This window comes from Pogona vitticeps, chromosome 2 (assembly GCF_051106095.1).
Source record: "Pogona vitticeps strain Pit_001003342236 chromosome 2, PviZW2.1, whole genome shotgun sequence".
NCBI classification, from domain to species: domain Eukaryota; kingdom Metazoa; phylum Chordata; class Lepidosauria; order Squamata; family Agamidae; genus Pogona; species Pogona vitticeps.
The window spans coordinates 268,698,077-268,713,876 of record NC_135784.1 but is presented as its reverse complement, the minus strand read 5'-3'; the positions used below and the strand labels follow the sequence as shown (position 1 = coordinate 268,713,876).

The 15,800-nt window shown below is 40.9% G+C and overlaps 1 protein-coding gene across 1 annotated transcript in view; it reads left to right on the top strand.

The window, feature by feature from the left end:
• Positions 1 to 15,800, top strand: part of ADGRV1 (adhesion G protein-coupled receptor V1) — a 341,656-nt gene that overhangs the window by 304,132 nt on the left and 21,724 nt on the right. The window contains exon 86 of the mRNA XM_072992549.2: positions 6,731 to 6,852. Coding sequence (XP_072848650.2) covers positions 6,731 to 6,852 — 122 coding nt within the window. The remainder of the gene's footprint in view (positions 1 to 6,730; positions 6,853 to 15,800) is intronic.

Here is a 15,800-nt window from a genome sequence, read left to right as displayed (position 1 = left end):
CATCATACAAGAATGAGATTTATGTCCACTACAGAAAGCAAAGGAAGGCCTTATAGTGACTCAGCCACTTGCTTAGTGCTGTGGTCTCAGGTCTTCCCTGCCATGTTGTCTGAGGTCCTTAGTTTAACAGACGATATTGTGGACTGTTCCTCAGAAGTCTGTGCGACATCTTCCCTACCACTGAGCTAGTCCTTCATGTCAAAACTATATCAAGTGTTACCGATCCTTTCCCCCCTCTTTTGCCTCACTGTGATAATTTCAAGAGAACTCAGCATCTTTCTCTCCACTTCAGAACTACATATGGTCCTAAAGTGATGATCAAACCCACCAAAATAGCAATTTTTATAATCATTTTGCTTCTAAGGCACAAGTGTTTTTTGAAGATGCGCACACATTACACATTACTGTTTCTTAATTGCTTTCAGTATGTTGCATTAATTTCTTATTTCATAGCACAGCAGATTAGGTTCACTAAAGGCATAGAAATGACTATAAAAGACTCACATTTTAAAAGAAAAATGGAAGCAAAATGTATGAATTCAAATTAGCAATGAGAAATAGCAAGTAATTGCTTGAAGTGATAACATTTTAATGATATAGGGAACACTGGGAACATTTTATTCTTGCTCCATGGACAGGAAGTTGAATCGGGATTGTGTGAATGCATAGAATGTTCATTCATATACCTGCTATTCATTTCAGTGGAACATATGTCACAGGTCTTGCCATTATCCTATACTTAAAAGTAAGATTTTTACAGTCACCTAGCTGTGGCATCAGCCTGCACACTCAAAGGAACCTCTTTCTAGAGAACTGATACTGTCCATTTAAGTTAACAGGTCTTGAACTTTTTACTACAGAGATATACATATCGAATTAGATTGATTGATTTAAAATATTTATACGCCACCTTTCTCCTAAGGATGCAAGGCAGCTTACAGTATTAAAAGAAATAAAGCTATATAATGAATTGCTACAATATTAAAAAAGTGTTAAACATCTATCGTATTAAATAACAGCAATATTAAAAACACAAGTAAAACAACAGAATAAAATAATCTCTTTTTAAAATCCTCTTGGTCAACTAGTTATTTAGAGGAAACGCTGCCTGAAGAGAAAGATCTTTATCTGTTTGCGGAAGGACAGCAAATGCTAGCTAAAAGCATTACCAAAACAGATTTAAAAGCATCACATATACAGATCATTCCACTTTAAAACCTCTCTTAGACAGCCAGTCACAAAGGAAGAGTGTGCCTGAAGAGAAAGGTCTTCACCTGCTTGTGGAAGCGGGGGCAGCACTGGCACAGAGTCTGTCCTCCCATGGGAGGGAATTTCAGAGTCTGGGAACAGTGATGGAGAAGGCTCTTTCCCATGTCACCACCTGTGAGGGTGATGGGACCGAAATAAAGGCCTCTCCAGAAAATTTTAATACCCAGGTAGGTTCATATAGGGAGATACAGTCTTTTAGATAGTTTGGACCCAAGCCATTTAGGGCTTTATAGGTTAGAACCAGCACTTTGAATTGTGCCTGGAAACCGTGTGGCAGCCAGTGGAGCTGTTGTAACAGGAGTTTCCAAATGCTTTCCAAATGCTGGAAACTGCTGGAGTTTCCAAATGCTTTCCAAAAGCAGCGTGTTACAGTAATCCAGCGAAGATGTAACTAAGGCATGTGTCACCATGGTCAGATCAGACCTCTCCTTATTTTAATTCTTCTGTTTTTTTAGATTGAAAGTGAACTCCATTGAACTCAGACTTTGAAGTAAACATGTTTAGGATTGGACTGAAAAGTATTAGGGCAAGTGACAGTGAAATCTTCAAGATATTATTCATATTTCATTTTTAATACTTAATCTGTCCTTAGCTGTACTTGTTCCAAAATAATCAGATTATGTTAGGGGTTAATAAAACATTAGTGAGAAAGAAGGGCAGAGAGTACTTTCCCAGCTGCCTGCCTTTTACTTTCATCAGTTTCCCTAAAAATGTCCAAAATCTCACAACTTCTTAATACCACCACTACCATATCTATTTGGTTAGGCCAGTGGTTCTTAACCTTTGTTACTCGGATGTTTTTGAACTGCAACTCCCAGAAACCCCAGCCAGCACAGTTGCTGGTGAAGGCTTCTGGGAGTTGCAGTCCAAAACTCCTGAGTAACCCAAGGTTAAGAACCAGTGGGTTAGGCTACCAGAAATGTATTTTATCTTTGTTTTAAAAAAGCAAAAGCAAAAAAAAAAAAAAAAAAAAAAAAAGCTCTAAATCATCTGATTTCCCCATTGGGTATCAAGCAGCAAAGTGCAATGGCATGCAACTAGGTTAAAAAAAGAGATATAAATCTTAGCCTGGTTCATCTTTGTTCAGTGAAGGAGAACTGTTGAAAATTCCCACTTTGCCACTTTGTTTCTGTCTTTTTCTTTTTAACAATCCCAGAGAGAATTTGCATATTTTTGCAAATTTTGCAAAATATAAAATTTGCTGCCTTGAATTTTTAAAAGTGTATGTATTTGTTGGATTGTTTACATCTTCATTAAATCAGCCAGTTTTTTGTGCTTTCTATGTGCGTCATGTATGCACGTGCCTAGTTATACAAAAGGAAAAAGACTTGCGACATTTTGCACAAATTGCATTAACTACTTTAGAAAAATTTGGTCACATATTTAGTTAAATCACTGAGAGACTTCCCTTTAGAGGTTTTCCTACCAACACATGGAGAAAGAATGGGGCAGCATGTGCAAATCCAGCTCCTAATACCCCTGTACTTTGCCCATCTCCATCCTCCCCTGTACATAAGTCTGAAGGGGTATTTTCCCCACATTAGGCTGAATACAATTTGATTCTTTCACATAATCAAGAACAGTAATTCTGCAGCATTCCTAAACATGTGAAAGATGCTTTCAGCAGTCATGAAAAGAACCCCCTTCAAATTTCAAGCCACAGTGTCCTAATGTCAGTGCTCAAGCTCAAAGGGAGAGGGATTGGCATGTATGGCCTTGCTTATCCTCCGTGCATGATATGCCCAGGAATGCAACCAAGCACCTCATAGATCAGTTGCAATTTGTCTTCAAGACTTAGAATATTTCTCATATGTAAGAGTAAATTTGCAGTAGGATTCTGTCCATTGTGTTTTTTTAAGGAATAAAACTTGACAGAGCATATAAATTTAAAATGAAGCACAAAAATATTTCTAAAATAAATTAAATCCCATTTAGCTTAGAACCCAAATGTTGGTCAACTTCTCCCAGATTACTTTGTTTGCCCACTGAAACAGCCAAATGAAGCCTCCCTTGGATCTTGCACTGTCTGAAGTGTAATGGATGGTGGTCAGGGAAGAACTCTCACTTTCAGATTGATGAGGGTCACTTGAAGCCTTTGTCCCTATCTGTTAGGAGTAAGTAGAAAATATTCAGTTTTTTAGGTTCTTAAGATCTACTGTTTTTATCATTTTCAACTTAGATCTGTTTTGATTTTTATCTTCTGCTTGCAAAGACTATTGCTATTTCATTTGTTCTTTTAACTTGAATGTCATATTTCATTATTTAATATTTTTAAAAATAGAAACTTTTACTATATCACATGAGGTCATTAGCCAAACTTCATTTATTTTGGTGTAAGAGATATGATTCCTTTGGTAGATGATCTACTGTATGTGGTCTGGTGTTGATGGGGACAGTAAGTAAGCAGATGGGAGTGTAGGGTCAGACTCAAAACACATTCCAGTTTCCTGTTACCTGCAGTGTTTTTGAGCTGCCACTATCTTTTCCCCCTTGAGTCCTGCCTTTTTACAAAGGAGGTGTCACTGCTGCAAGAAAATGTCTCCTCTCTCCCATTGTTTGGGAGCTGCAGGTCTTCAAAGAGACTGTAAAAGTAGCATATTGTGAAAAGTTGATTAAAAGAATCATGTTTCTAGAAAAAAGCTTTTGCCTAGTAACAGCATGAATATTTCAAATGGCTTTAGATTTGAGCAGATTTCAAGATATATGTTATGTACTGTCAAAGCTATTTCCACCATTTGTGATGGGACTCAGACGCAGGAATTGAACATAAACCTATATCAGCAAAGAGTGTGTTTAAGAAGCAGATGTTTGGCTCTTGGGGGAATGGAGCTGAATAGATGAATGCTAATTAGATAGTGGGAATACAACCAATATAGGCAATTTTAGAAAAGACAGTAGTATGATATAGACCTGACTCCAATTGGTCATCCCAACTAGAGTAGAATTAATGAGGTTTATCTAAATGTTGACTCAACAACTGATTAAAAGGGTCTTCTCTAGTTAGAACACTCAATCAGATGTAAGCTCATGGCGTAGTGGTTAAAACGCTGTACTGCAGCTAAAACTGTGCTCACGACCTGGGGTTCAAATCCCAGGTAACCGGCTCAAGGTTGACTCAGTACCCAGCTTGCTGGGGGGGGCAATGTGTGGCCTGCATAATTAAAAATTGTAAACTGCCTGGAGAGTGCTTGTAGCGCTATGGGGCGGTATATAAGTCCAATAAATAAATAAAAATAAATAAATAAGCTATAAACCTACTTGTACACAGTTCCAGGTTCATAGCCAGTAAGCTTAAGTTGAAAGGGCATGGAAAAACATATGCCCCATAGGTGGGAGGGTTGTTTCTAGTTGGAGAAGACACTACTAGGCTAGATAGACCCAGGCTGTTACGATTTGCAAACTAGTGCAATGTCCTTCTAGCTGTTTTCATGCTTTATGCTATGAACTAGAGATTGGGATGACTCACCATTTTGGCGAGTCGTCTTGCTTCATGAATCATCAAAAGTTGACGACTCACGAAACACGAAGTTGCCCCCAGGAACCGACAAATAATGAATTTATTTGTCGATTCATGGGGGTTACTAAAACAACAACAACACAAAATTCTGCTAATCTTTATTGCAATATACAGTTCAACATACGTACACATGTGTGTGTTTATTTTTGTAATTATTGTAATAATTTATTTTTAACAAATACCTATATATCTGTATGTTGTACTGTATATTGCAGTAACGATTAGTAGAACTTCTAGGAAAAGAAAAAAAGGTTCCAAAAATCATGGCCAGATGTGTGGGCCATGAGGCTCCAGACTCAGAGGTATAGGTTTTCAGATTTCTACTACACACTCTACTAGTGTGGATTAGCATCACTCAAAAAGACAGTAGTAACATCAGGTGGAATACAATTGACTGTCGCAATTTGAATAGGCACATTGAATTATATCACTGTAGACATTCCAACCCACACTTCCAGAAATGAAATCTGAAACCTACACCACTAACCTACTTCTCCATCCCCCAAGCTGAAATTTGCTTTATGTACCAAAATGTGGGCTGTTCATCCAGGCATGATTTTTGGAACCTCTGTGTTTCTTTTGCATCATCTTCTGTTACTCTGCAGTAACCAGCCTAGTGAAGATCTGTGCAGCTTTGAAAGCTAGTTTACGACTATAATGTTTTAGTGGTCCAATAAAAAAAAAAATCACTCACTCTCAACTTTGGTTAATTTATACCACTTAATGTTATGTTTCAAGAACCTTGTCATGGGGTGTATACAGTGAGCCTTTTGGGATGCAGTAATCTGGCCAAGAAGAGCTTCATGGTACAATGACATTGACATAATGTCAAACAATTCATCCAATAAACCATCTGTTCATTACAACCAGGTTTGCAGTGAAATTCCAGGCATATCTACCTGTAAAGTAAGGGCCAGCGAGTTCTCTGGTGTTTACCCTCAGATATGGTTTGTAGACTTAAAGTCCTTCTGCAGTTTTGTGTGAGCAGAGGTGGAGAAATCTGCAGCATTTACCACCTGTCTGCAGCTCTTGGTTTTTGAATAGAAATAAACATTGACTCTTTAGAAATAACATTGTCACAATGACGAGGAAGGCAATTCTACTGGAATCCATACAGAAACTAGTCCTCACATTGGTACATTATACGTCTCAGTAAGTGATTCATCAAGGATAGACATATGAGATGAGAAGGCACAATAGGCAACTGTGCTCCTATGCTTGATTCTCTTCACTTATTTGTCTGTTTTGCTGAAGCAGCAGTAATTAATAATTTGGAGAAAGAGCAGTATTTTGCAGAATATCTGTTATGCTTCACATGTGCACAACTGAACAAATACAGGCTTTGAAATCTATTGTGGGTACAATGTCAATATCAAAGGCCACCTTAATATCACTTGGCTTTAGATTTTTCATGGAATTCAAGAAATTTTATTTGCTTATCGAAGTGCAATGCTCCTTTCCTGCCACCCCTCGCCCTCCCCCGACCCTTGCAGCACCACATCCTATTTTATCCTCATTGTCACTTGAGAGTGCTGGTGTTTGATGACATGACAGGTCTTTTACTTCGTTTCCATACTGCTTTCACAAAGGCCAAGCACACTTTTTCTCTCAGTAAATGCAGCACCTTTGCCTGTGCTTCTTGTTTGATAATTGCATCCACTGGCCTTATTAGTTTGCTGCCAGATTAAGTCTTTTCAGAACTAGCTTTCCAGCCTTTTGAATGAGACTGGCAGCAGGTGATGCTCTAACTGAGCCACACCTCCCCACTAGGACAAAATGCAGGCACTTCAGGTACTTTCTTGACCATTTGCCCTTATGATGTAATTCTGATTTGCAGAGCAGATGCTAAGAACTTAACATTAATTTAAAATGCAGTGATACAGTTTGAAATTGTTTTTTTGTAAGAGTGTCAATTGATAAACGTCCTTTTCTTGTGGCTTCTAGAGATCCCACTTGTTTTGTACCTGTTTGCCCTCATTTCCATCACATGGCTATGGGGAGGACTTCACATGGCATACAGACATCTGTGGATGTTGGTCTTCTTCGTCATTTTCAATTGCCTACAAGTAAGTACTTCTTCCATTCAAGTTTTAACCACATGCCATAGTGCTTTTTGACTACACTATGCAGTGACCAGAATCCCTATTGAGTATTTATGTGCATACAAGAGCAATCCCAGTAGTTGCTAAAGCTAAATGATGCTGTGCCTGTCACACATTAGCTACATACCTAATTCTGCTGTTGAATGTGCGCCTGGCATTCATCTACTGGCTCATTGGCAATTAGCCATGGCAATCTTTGCAATTCCTTTTGCAAGCATGTAAACATTGAATACGGTTTTGGCCAGTGTGTTATATATGTTTGTGGAGTTTTTAGAAGTAAAACAATGGCTAGAATCATATTGATCTTCATGTAAGGTTTGCATAACTTGCTGCAGTTAATTGTAGCTAAATGATGAAGAGCACATGCACATCTCAGTTACACAGGTGAACATGATCAAGACATGGACCAACACCTCATGAATTGGCCACAATTAGCTATAGAAATTACATAAATCTTATGCAAACACCAGGAGGATTCTGGCCCATATTGTTGATAGCACTCTGTTGTGAAAAGGAAGTTTAAGAATTACATTAAATCAGACACAAAGAAGACACTATTTATAATGCTGGGCTGTGTAGAATATGTCCTTAAAATGTTTCTATTTTATGAAAATGTTATTTCCATATTCAAGAAAGGGTACATTGATGCCTTATGTGTCACAAAATAATTTCAATTGTCTACAAGTAAGTACTTAACCTCTCAAATTTATGACAGTAACATAGTCAGGAAATACATTGTCATCTCTTTTGAATGCTAGAATGATCCAGCTCATTCTATGTTGAGCAGGCACACTATATAGAAAGTTAACTTGACAGATTCTATAGGTCTATGAAGAAAACCTCTCCACATTTTGAGACTGATCCACAAGCTCTGAAGTTGTTCTGTTGTTGCTATGTGCTGTCTAATTGGAACCAACTTATAGTGACTCTAATTCAGTGTTCAAGGTTAGTATTTAAAGAGTGGTTTTACCATTTCCACTACCCCAGTGAATTTCCATGGCTGAGCAGGGAAACTCTGGTCTCAAGATTCCTTGCCCTTCACTCTATCCCTAGACCACACTGGGCATCCTTTGAAGTTGCTAGGGGTCAATTAATTTGTTACAGGAAATGTGTATATCTTGCTGTTACATTGTTCTTTCAAAATGCAGTTATGTTTACCTACAAATGACCAGCCACAAAACAAATGTAAACTAATTTGAAAGATGTGGGCTGGAAGGCTTATAATAGGGCAGTGGTCAGGGAACAGGAGTAAATTACCCCAAATGGGATGAAAATGAAAATCCGGGGGTAATGAGGATACGACCCTAACCCCCTTCCCTCCTCCTCCTCCTCTTCTGCCTGGAGGGGGGGTCCCCGGCTGTCTGATCACCCCCTTCCTGCCCCCTTCTCTGGCTCGGCTGCAACTGAGCCATGGCGGATGGCGGCCAGTGACGGGCCCCGGTAGGCAGCATATGGCAGCCAAGGTGGCAGGGGCGGGGCCAGCCATGGTGGAGCCTCTTCTTCCAGTGCCTGGAGAGGTGGATCACTGTGGAGGGGGGCGGGCATGGCTATGACAGTGGCCTGGGCCAGGCTCAGCCTTCCGGTGCCAGGATGCCGCCCCACGCCCCATCCCGGTCCGATCCCATTGGGGCCTGGCGGATCCTCTCACCCTCTGTGCAGTAGTTGTCGTAGTGCTTTGACGGTGAGGCCCACGGGAGCCCTGACTCTGAAGTCCGATGCGACTGCCCTGGTGAGCAGCCAGTGCCGGAGTGGGAGATGGCGTCAGGCGCCCCTGGCGGGTGAGCCACCTGCTGCTCTTTGATGGCCACCCAGGAGCCACCCGCCGGCAGAGAAAGGGAGCCGCTCTTGCAGGGCCAAGGACTGAGCGCAGCCCCACAAGGTGGTGGTGGTGGCGGCGGAGGCGGCCTGGGTGCGGGTGGTACTGCTCAACTGGCCACATGTGACCGAGATCCTTCCTTTCAAATCAAGGGAGTAATGTCGACATATATAAATTTTTTCGGGGGTAAAAGGTAAAAAGGTTCCCTGACCCCTGTAATAGGGCAACCAGACAACATCTATCACCTCTGAGACCCCTATTTCTGATATGTTAACTGTATTAGCATGGACCTTACACTTCTCTTCTGGCACCACTGCCAAAAAAAAAAAAAAAAAAAAAAAAAAACCTTGGACGCCTTTGCTTTCATTTTAGATTAACTGCAGTTTGGCTAATTGTCCAAACCTGGCATACTGTGGTCAGTCTTAACTAAGGCATGTTAAAACAAAGTAGCTTTAAACCATCATTCATAAAGCTGATTTGTTTTGGCTAATTATAGTGAAGATTAGCCATAGTCTAGGGTCCTGATACAATATAAGTCTTTTAAATCTAAAATAAAAGTTCCTGACTTCCTTCTTGGAAGTATGAGCACCATTTCATGCTACCCACACATTGCTGTCAGCTTCCTACCTGCATCTGAAATTTCCAGCCTTGTGTTCTATTCTAGATAACATATTTTGTTTTTCTCAGGTTTACTGTGATTCCCCACTCACCCCACCCCCATAATCCCCTTCTTTTCCTATTTGCACCCATTGAATGAGCTCCAGCAGCTGAGCAGGCTCCTCTTATTGAATATTCTGCTGCTGAGATCCCTGGTATTCTTCTATGTTTAGACCCACAGAATGATCTGATGCATTTAGCAGTGACACTGATACAAAGACAAACTGATCATTGGAATTTAATATAATCATAAAATGTGAAAAAAAAGGTTGGAGCGTTTTGGTTTGGAATACTGCATTTTTCCATATATAAGATGACCCTCCCTTTTCTAACCCCAAATTAGAAAAAGCAGGGAACAAAGGACCCCCGTTTTGCTAAACCCCTTGCCTTGGCAAAAGGCAAGGAAAGCGTCTGTCAAAGTGACTGCTGCTTTTCCTTGCCTTTTGAGAAGACACAGAGCTTAGCAAAAAGGAAAGGAGCAACGCCTCCCCTTCCTTTTTGCTAAAGTCCTGCACGCGCCCCTCTCCTTTTTAAAAGGCACAGAGCTTAGCAGAAAGGAAGAGAGCAATGCCTCCCCTTTCTTTTTGCTAAGCCCCTTGCCTTCGTAAAAGGCAGTGGTAAAGAGCTGCCTCCCATGTATTAAACAACCCTCAATTTTTTCTCAAATTATTTAAGGAAAAGGTGTTGTTTTATACATGGAAAAATATGGTATGTTCAGAGGTGTACACAAGGATGCAGGGCATGGAGAGAATATATTTTCTTCTAGTGTCATAAAGTGTGGCTCTCTCAGGATCATCCACTGAATTTGATCAGCAGTGATTTCCTAACATGGGATGTAAGTCTTCATTTCTCTTATTCCTATGAACACAAATAAGAAACTATAATTACAGTGGTGCCTCGCTTAGCGACGTTAATCTGTGCAGAAAAAACGTCACTAAGCGATTTCATCGCTAAGCGATTTTTAAAAGCCCATAGAAACGCATTAAAACGCGTTTAGTGCATTCCTATGGGCTTAAAAACTCACCTTATGCAAAAATCCTCCATGGGGCGGCCATTTTCGTTGTCTCTAAAGTGAGGCAACACAGCAGGCGGCCATTTTGGAACCGCCGATCAGCTGTGCGAAAATGGAGCCTTTGGGATGATCGTGGGGGAGCGCTTCCCCGTGACCATCCCAGAGGCCCTGCCGATCAGCTGTGCTTCGGCTCTCGCTCTCTCTCCACCCCTTGCAGCTCCAGCCTTGGCAGGGAGACTGAGGCACTGCCACTGCCACCCTGGCCGAGAAAGCTGAGAGGGGAGAGAGAGAGAGAGAGCCGAAGCACAGCTGATCGGTGGGGGTTTGCGATGATGGCTTCCCCGTGATCATCACAAACCCCCGCCGATCAGCTGTGCTTTGGCTCTCTCTCTTTCCACCCCTCGCAGCTCCAGCCTCATCAGGGAGACTGACAGCCTTGGCAGGGAGACTGAGGCACTGCCTGCAGAGGGTCTTTCTTGGCCAGGGTGGCGCCGCCGCCTCAGTCTCCCTGCCGATGCTGGAGCTGCGAGGGGAGAGAGAGAGAGAGAGAGAGAGAGAGATGAAGCACAGCTGATCGGCGGGGGGTTGCAATGATGGCTTCCCCGCTATCATCGCAAACCCCCGCCGGTCAGCTGTGCTTCGGCTCTCTCTCCACCCCTCGCAGCACAGCTGATCGGCGGGGCCTTCGGGATGATCGCGGGGAAGCGCTCCCTGGCAATCATCCCAAAGGCCCCAACTTCACTATTTTATGATTCTATGATCATGCCCCAACCATTTATGTCAACAGAACACAACCTACAGGCATGCCTCAATCTTTACAAGAATGTATCACAATTGACAACGTGGGGAGATACTTGTTCAAATTGTTCCGGCATGAAAAAAGTAGAAAATCCCCAGCAACAGAGAAAAGAAGGTGCTTTGGGAGCAAAAAGTGCAGGGCCAATTTGAATCAGCCTTTGCATCATTCAATCAGTAAAATATAAATTCTCCCACATACACATACAATTTGTATGCTACAGTAATGACATTTAACCTGCAAGTGTGAAAGATGTTCTCTGCTGTCTCAGAGTAATAAAACAGCATCTTTTTCTTTTTTTATTACTTTGTTTGATAGCTTTCCAAAATCTTTTCTAATTAAAAGAGAAAACTAATAATTACTTCTAAGTGGCATTAGGCTGCTCTCAAGAGGAGTGGTAGAAAAAGCTAATCATATTATGACTCTCCTCCACCCTCCATTTCCCTCAGCTCTTATAGTACTTAACATGTTTGTGATGAGAACTTTCATCACTGACCATAATATCATCGTTGGCTGTAAAACAACTCAGCAAAGAGGAAAATATCGATTCACAAAATTAATTCTCCTGAAAGGCTGAAGTCAACCTTTCTGCACTTTCTTTTTACTATGCTTTGGATGTGAGATGATTCATTTTAAAAGGCTGCAGCTTGGAGCATTTCTACAGAGATGAAATTAGAAAGCCTCTCACTTTTTAATATATGTACACTAAGCAAGAATGGATAAGAAATCTGAATGAGACATCACCCAGGATGCGTCTCCAGAATGGAATGCCGACTGAAATATTGGCTAGAATCCTGTTGGTGTAACTAGGTGGATGTCATCAGCCTGCGACCTTACTACAGCATTTAATTTAATTTAATGCTTCTTATTTTCCCCTCCCAATTTCTAAGGCTCCTTAGGGATTCCCTGGGAATGTGGGATGGGGAGCCTTTGATATCTGGAAAGCATCACCGGATAGCTACCTGTAGTTCCCATCCGGCTGACAGCAATTGGGCAGTGATTTTCATATATTAAAACCTCTTCCTCCACCCTCTATCACAAGGCTTTTAAAATAAGAATAAAACATTTTAAATAATAATTACAATAATATAATATAGATCAGGACAGAAGGACTGATAGTATAAATGTTAAGGCCAATCCATTTCCCCCCATCAAACCTAATCCCCACTCTCCATGTACTCTGTGTATAGACATTTGTGGCCTAGCTATTATGCTCCGTATGTCTAAAGAAGTGGATTGTATTCCACAAAAATGCAGAATGAAATGAACGCATTACTCTTTAAAGTGCCAACATTCTCTTGTTTTCGTTCCTAATATGAAGATCATAAGAACAGCCTTGCTAAATCAGCAGAAGTGCCTTCCCGCTTGGTTTTCTCTTTTCATTTGTGATGGTGAGGAAATACGTCCTCAAATTCATAATCAGGGCATGAAGTTGATGGCTATCTGGAAATGTATCACAGTGGTTGGAGTGTTCCTAATTAGCCTGGGGAGCCATGGATATAAACTGACTCAACCATCAAGTTTACTGCATGAACTTAAAGTTCAACCATTTTCTATTAGCCTGAATTGTCAGAGTTGTTGAGAGGATAAAATGTACATTGAGGAGGGTGGGAATCAAGAACCATGTATGCCATCATAGCTCCTTGGAGGAAGAGTAGGATAAAAATGTAATAAAAATATTATTGACACTGCTAGTTTGAGGTTAATTGTTTTTAAATTTATACGTTCTCACTGACTGTCAGTTTAACAGCTGTTGAGAGAAAATGAATGGTGAATTTGTACTAGCATTTTAAAACAAAGCTAATTAGTAGGGATGTGGGAAGAATTTAATTTAGGTTCCATTCTGATAAGAATCTATAAATTTGCACTTCCTGAAGCAATGCGTGAATAGAGCACAGCAGATACTGAAGGAAACAGAACAACTGTCCCCATATTGCTTTGGCAAGTGCTAATTTGGTAATTTCTTACTACCTTTTGAGGTAATAGAATTATGCAGGGTGTAAATACTGGTAACAACAGACCTAGATTGTTTTTGGCACATACTTCTCATGTAGATGTTCTCCAGTTACTTTTCCCAGAGCAGATAGAGGCAATGGAAAGGGAGGAGTATCACTCTGTAACTGACCACTTTACTACAGCTTTACTGTTTAGAAAGTGTGTTTTTAAGATTTTCCAGCACTACCTGGCATTTGTCACGAGATAAATTTAAGCCTCAAAGAGGTCGAATCATAAGAAATTTATCAGGAAATTGTCATCCTAATACATAGCTTAGGAGCTGCTACACAAACCCACATTTTCCCTCACAAAGAGTTGTGCAACTCATGAATCTGGTGCTTGCCACAAATGAAAGCTCACCCAGTTTTCTTTACTGTGAGCAAAATGCCAAATGCTCCTTGTTTGCCTTGATAAAAAGGTCAGCCGGATTTTTGGGGGGGGGGGGAAGATAGCTCCAAAATATCTTGTACCATTAAGTTTATTAGTGACTTGAAACTTTGCAAGTACTGTTTTGCTGTTGCCACAGCGACACAGGCAATTTTAGTGACAGAAGGATAAGTGACAAATCTATAAAGCACTTTTATTTCCCTGCAGTTTTTGTTTTGTTTTTTGTTTTGTGTGTGTGTGTGTATGTGTGTGCCTTTTTGAAAAGGACGTTGCAGCCAGCTGAGAGCTAAGCAGAAGACAACGTAGTGTTACAAAGCACTTGGGGTTCTCTTATGTTCTCAATGCTAGGAAGCCTCCACAGTGTTAAGGCATTTCTGGAAAAGAAAGAAAGTTGAAAAATGTACATATATTCCAAAGTAAGCACCATTTTGCCTTGGTCATGCCCCTAGAAATCAAACCAGCTGAACATGGAAAAATGCAGAAGTTTTCATACAGACTTTTTTTTCAAAGCTCTTTTGCAAAGTGATGTAGGAAATGGCCTTGTACTTTCCAGAATATATATTTTTTAAAAACCTTGGGAATATTACAAACATTGTAAGCAGTGGAACAAGAAGATTTGTCTATCTCACAATGATAGCATGAACCTCCTAGTTTAGGCCTGTGGTTGTCCGTTAATGAAGCAAAGGAGCCCCAAGCTTTCTCAGATAAGTCACTGAGTCACTGCCTTTGCTGTTTGTTTAAGTGCTCAGTAAATACTGAATTTCCACTTTTAGGGAGAAACCTATAGGCTGCAAAAGTAGACCATTTTTGTGAATCAGGGCTTGCCCACACTGGTATATAAATATGGTATATGGATAGTTAACCACATGATTTGGATTGAGAGGAAAAAAGACCTCATCTGAAAGTGTTTCTACTTAGAATGATCCATACTTACCCTTTAAGAGCTGTCAGGCACCTGCCTGGCCCAGCAGTAGCTCATGCATTCTTTTTGGCATGGTTGCCGTTTAGCCTAGAAATAGCAGCTTCCAACAACCACTGAGAGAGAATAAAGAAAGGGGGGGGAGAATGAGGGAATGGAAGCAGGGAGGGGAGAAAGGATAAAATGAAATGGCACTGACAAATGGAGAGAGGAGTGACTTAAAAAATTATTCCCATGATCAGACAATTGGAGAAGCACTTAATTGACGGCTTATCAGACTACAAAGGGCCATTTGGATGAGAGGAGTACACCAAATGACATATTGCTCCTTCCCCTGATTTCAGTGGACCCTTTGTAGCCCAATCCCCACTCCTCACCCAAAATAGCCAGTCTGGACAGACCCTTACCTGAAGAAGGAGAACAGGATTGCAGCTTTGGATGGTGATGCTTACCTCCCAGTCAGCCATCCTCTCCCCCGCTGTGTAGTGTTTGTACAAGCAATAGCTAGGCAAGTTGCCGTTCTTCACAGTTAAGGACATTTAAAGCACCATCATGTCTACTCAAATGTAAGTCCCTTTATGATAAATTACCCTCACATGAGCAAGTATCAGATTTTAGCCTTCTGTACATAAAACAGGCCTCCCCAATCCTAATATAACCTGGATAGATTTATAACAATGTGTCGACAAAGCACATTTATTTCAATGGAGCAATTAAATTCCTGGGGAACTCCCTCTGGCTGAAACCAAGCGGACTTGAAAAAAGCCTAACTTTGGTGGGATCGTGCCATGTGTATTCTTACATTGCCCTTAATGCAACTAAGTATCAAGAACCAGCCTGTTATTTCCCTCTTCTCTAATAAATTTTGGCTGGTACACTTTTGCTCTCCATCCGTGCCTATCTTAATTATTATATGTTCCAGTACACATGACATGATCCTACCAAAGTTAGGATTTTTAATCAGGGTTTTCTATATACTGTTTGTCTCCAGATTAAAGCAAAGTTTGCTGCTTATATTCCATCCCATAGCTCTTAAAGCACTCTCTGGGCAGTTTACAATTTAATTATGCAAGCTACACATTCCCCCACCCCACAAGCTGGATATGAGTTTACCAACCTCAAAAGGATGGAAGGCTGAGCCAGCCTTGAGCTGGGTACCTGAGCCCATCAGGATCAAACTCAGCTCATGAGCAGAGTTTTGACTGTAGTGCTGCCGTTTAATCACTGCAGCACGAGGACTTTCTACAAAAGCCACTTTCATCCTTTTTTTTTTGCCATGGCCCTAAAAATGATATAGGTCAAATCAGGATTGTAGAAGTCGCATAATGAA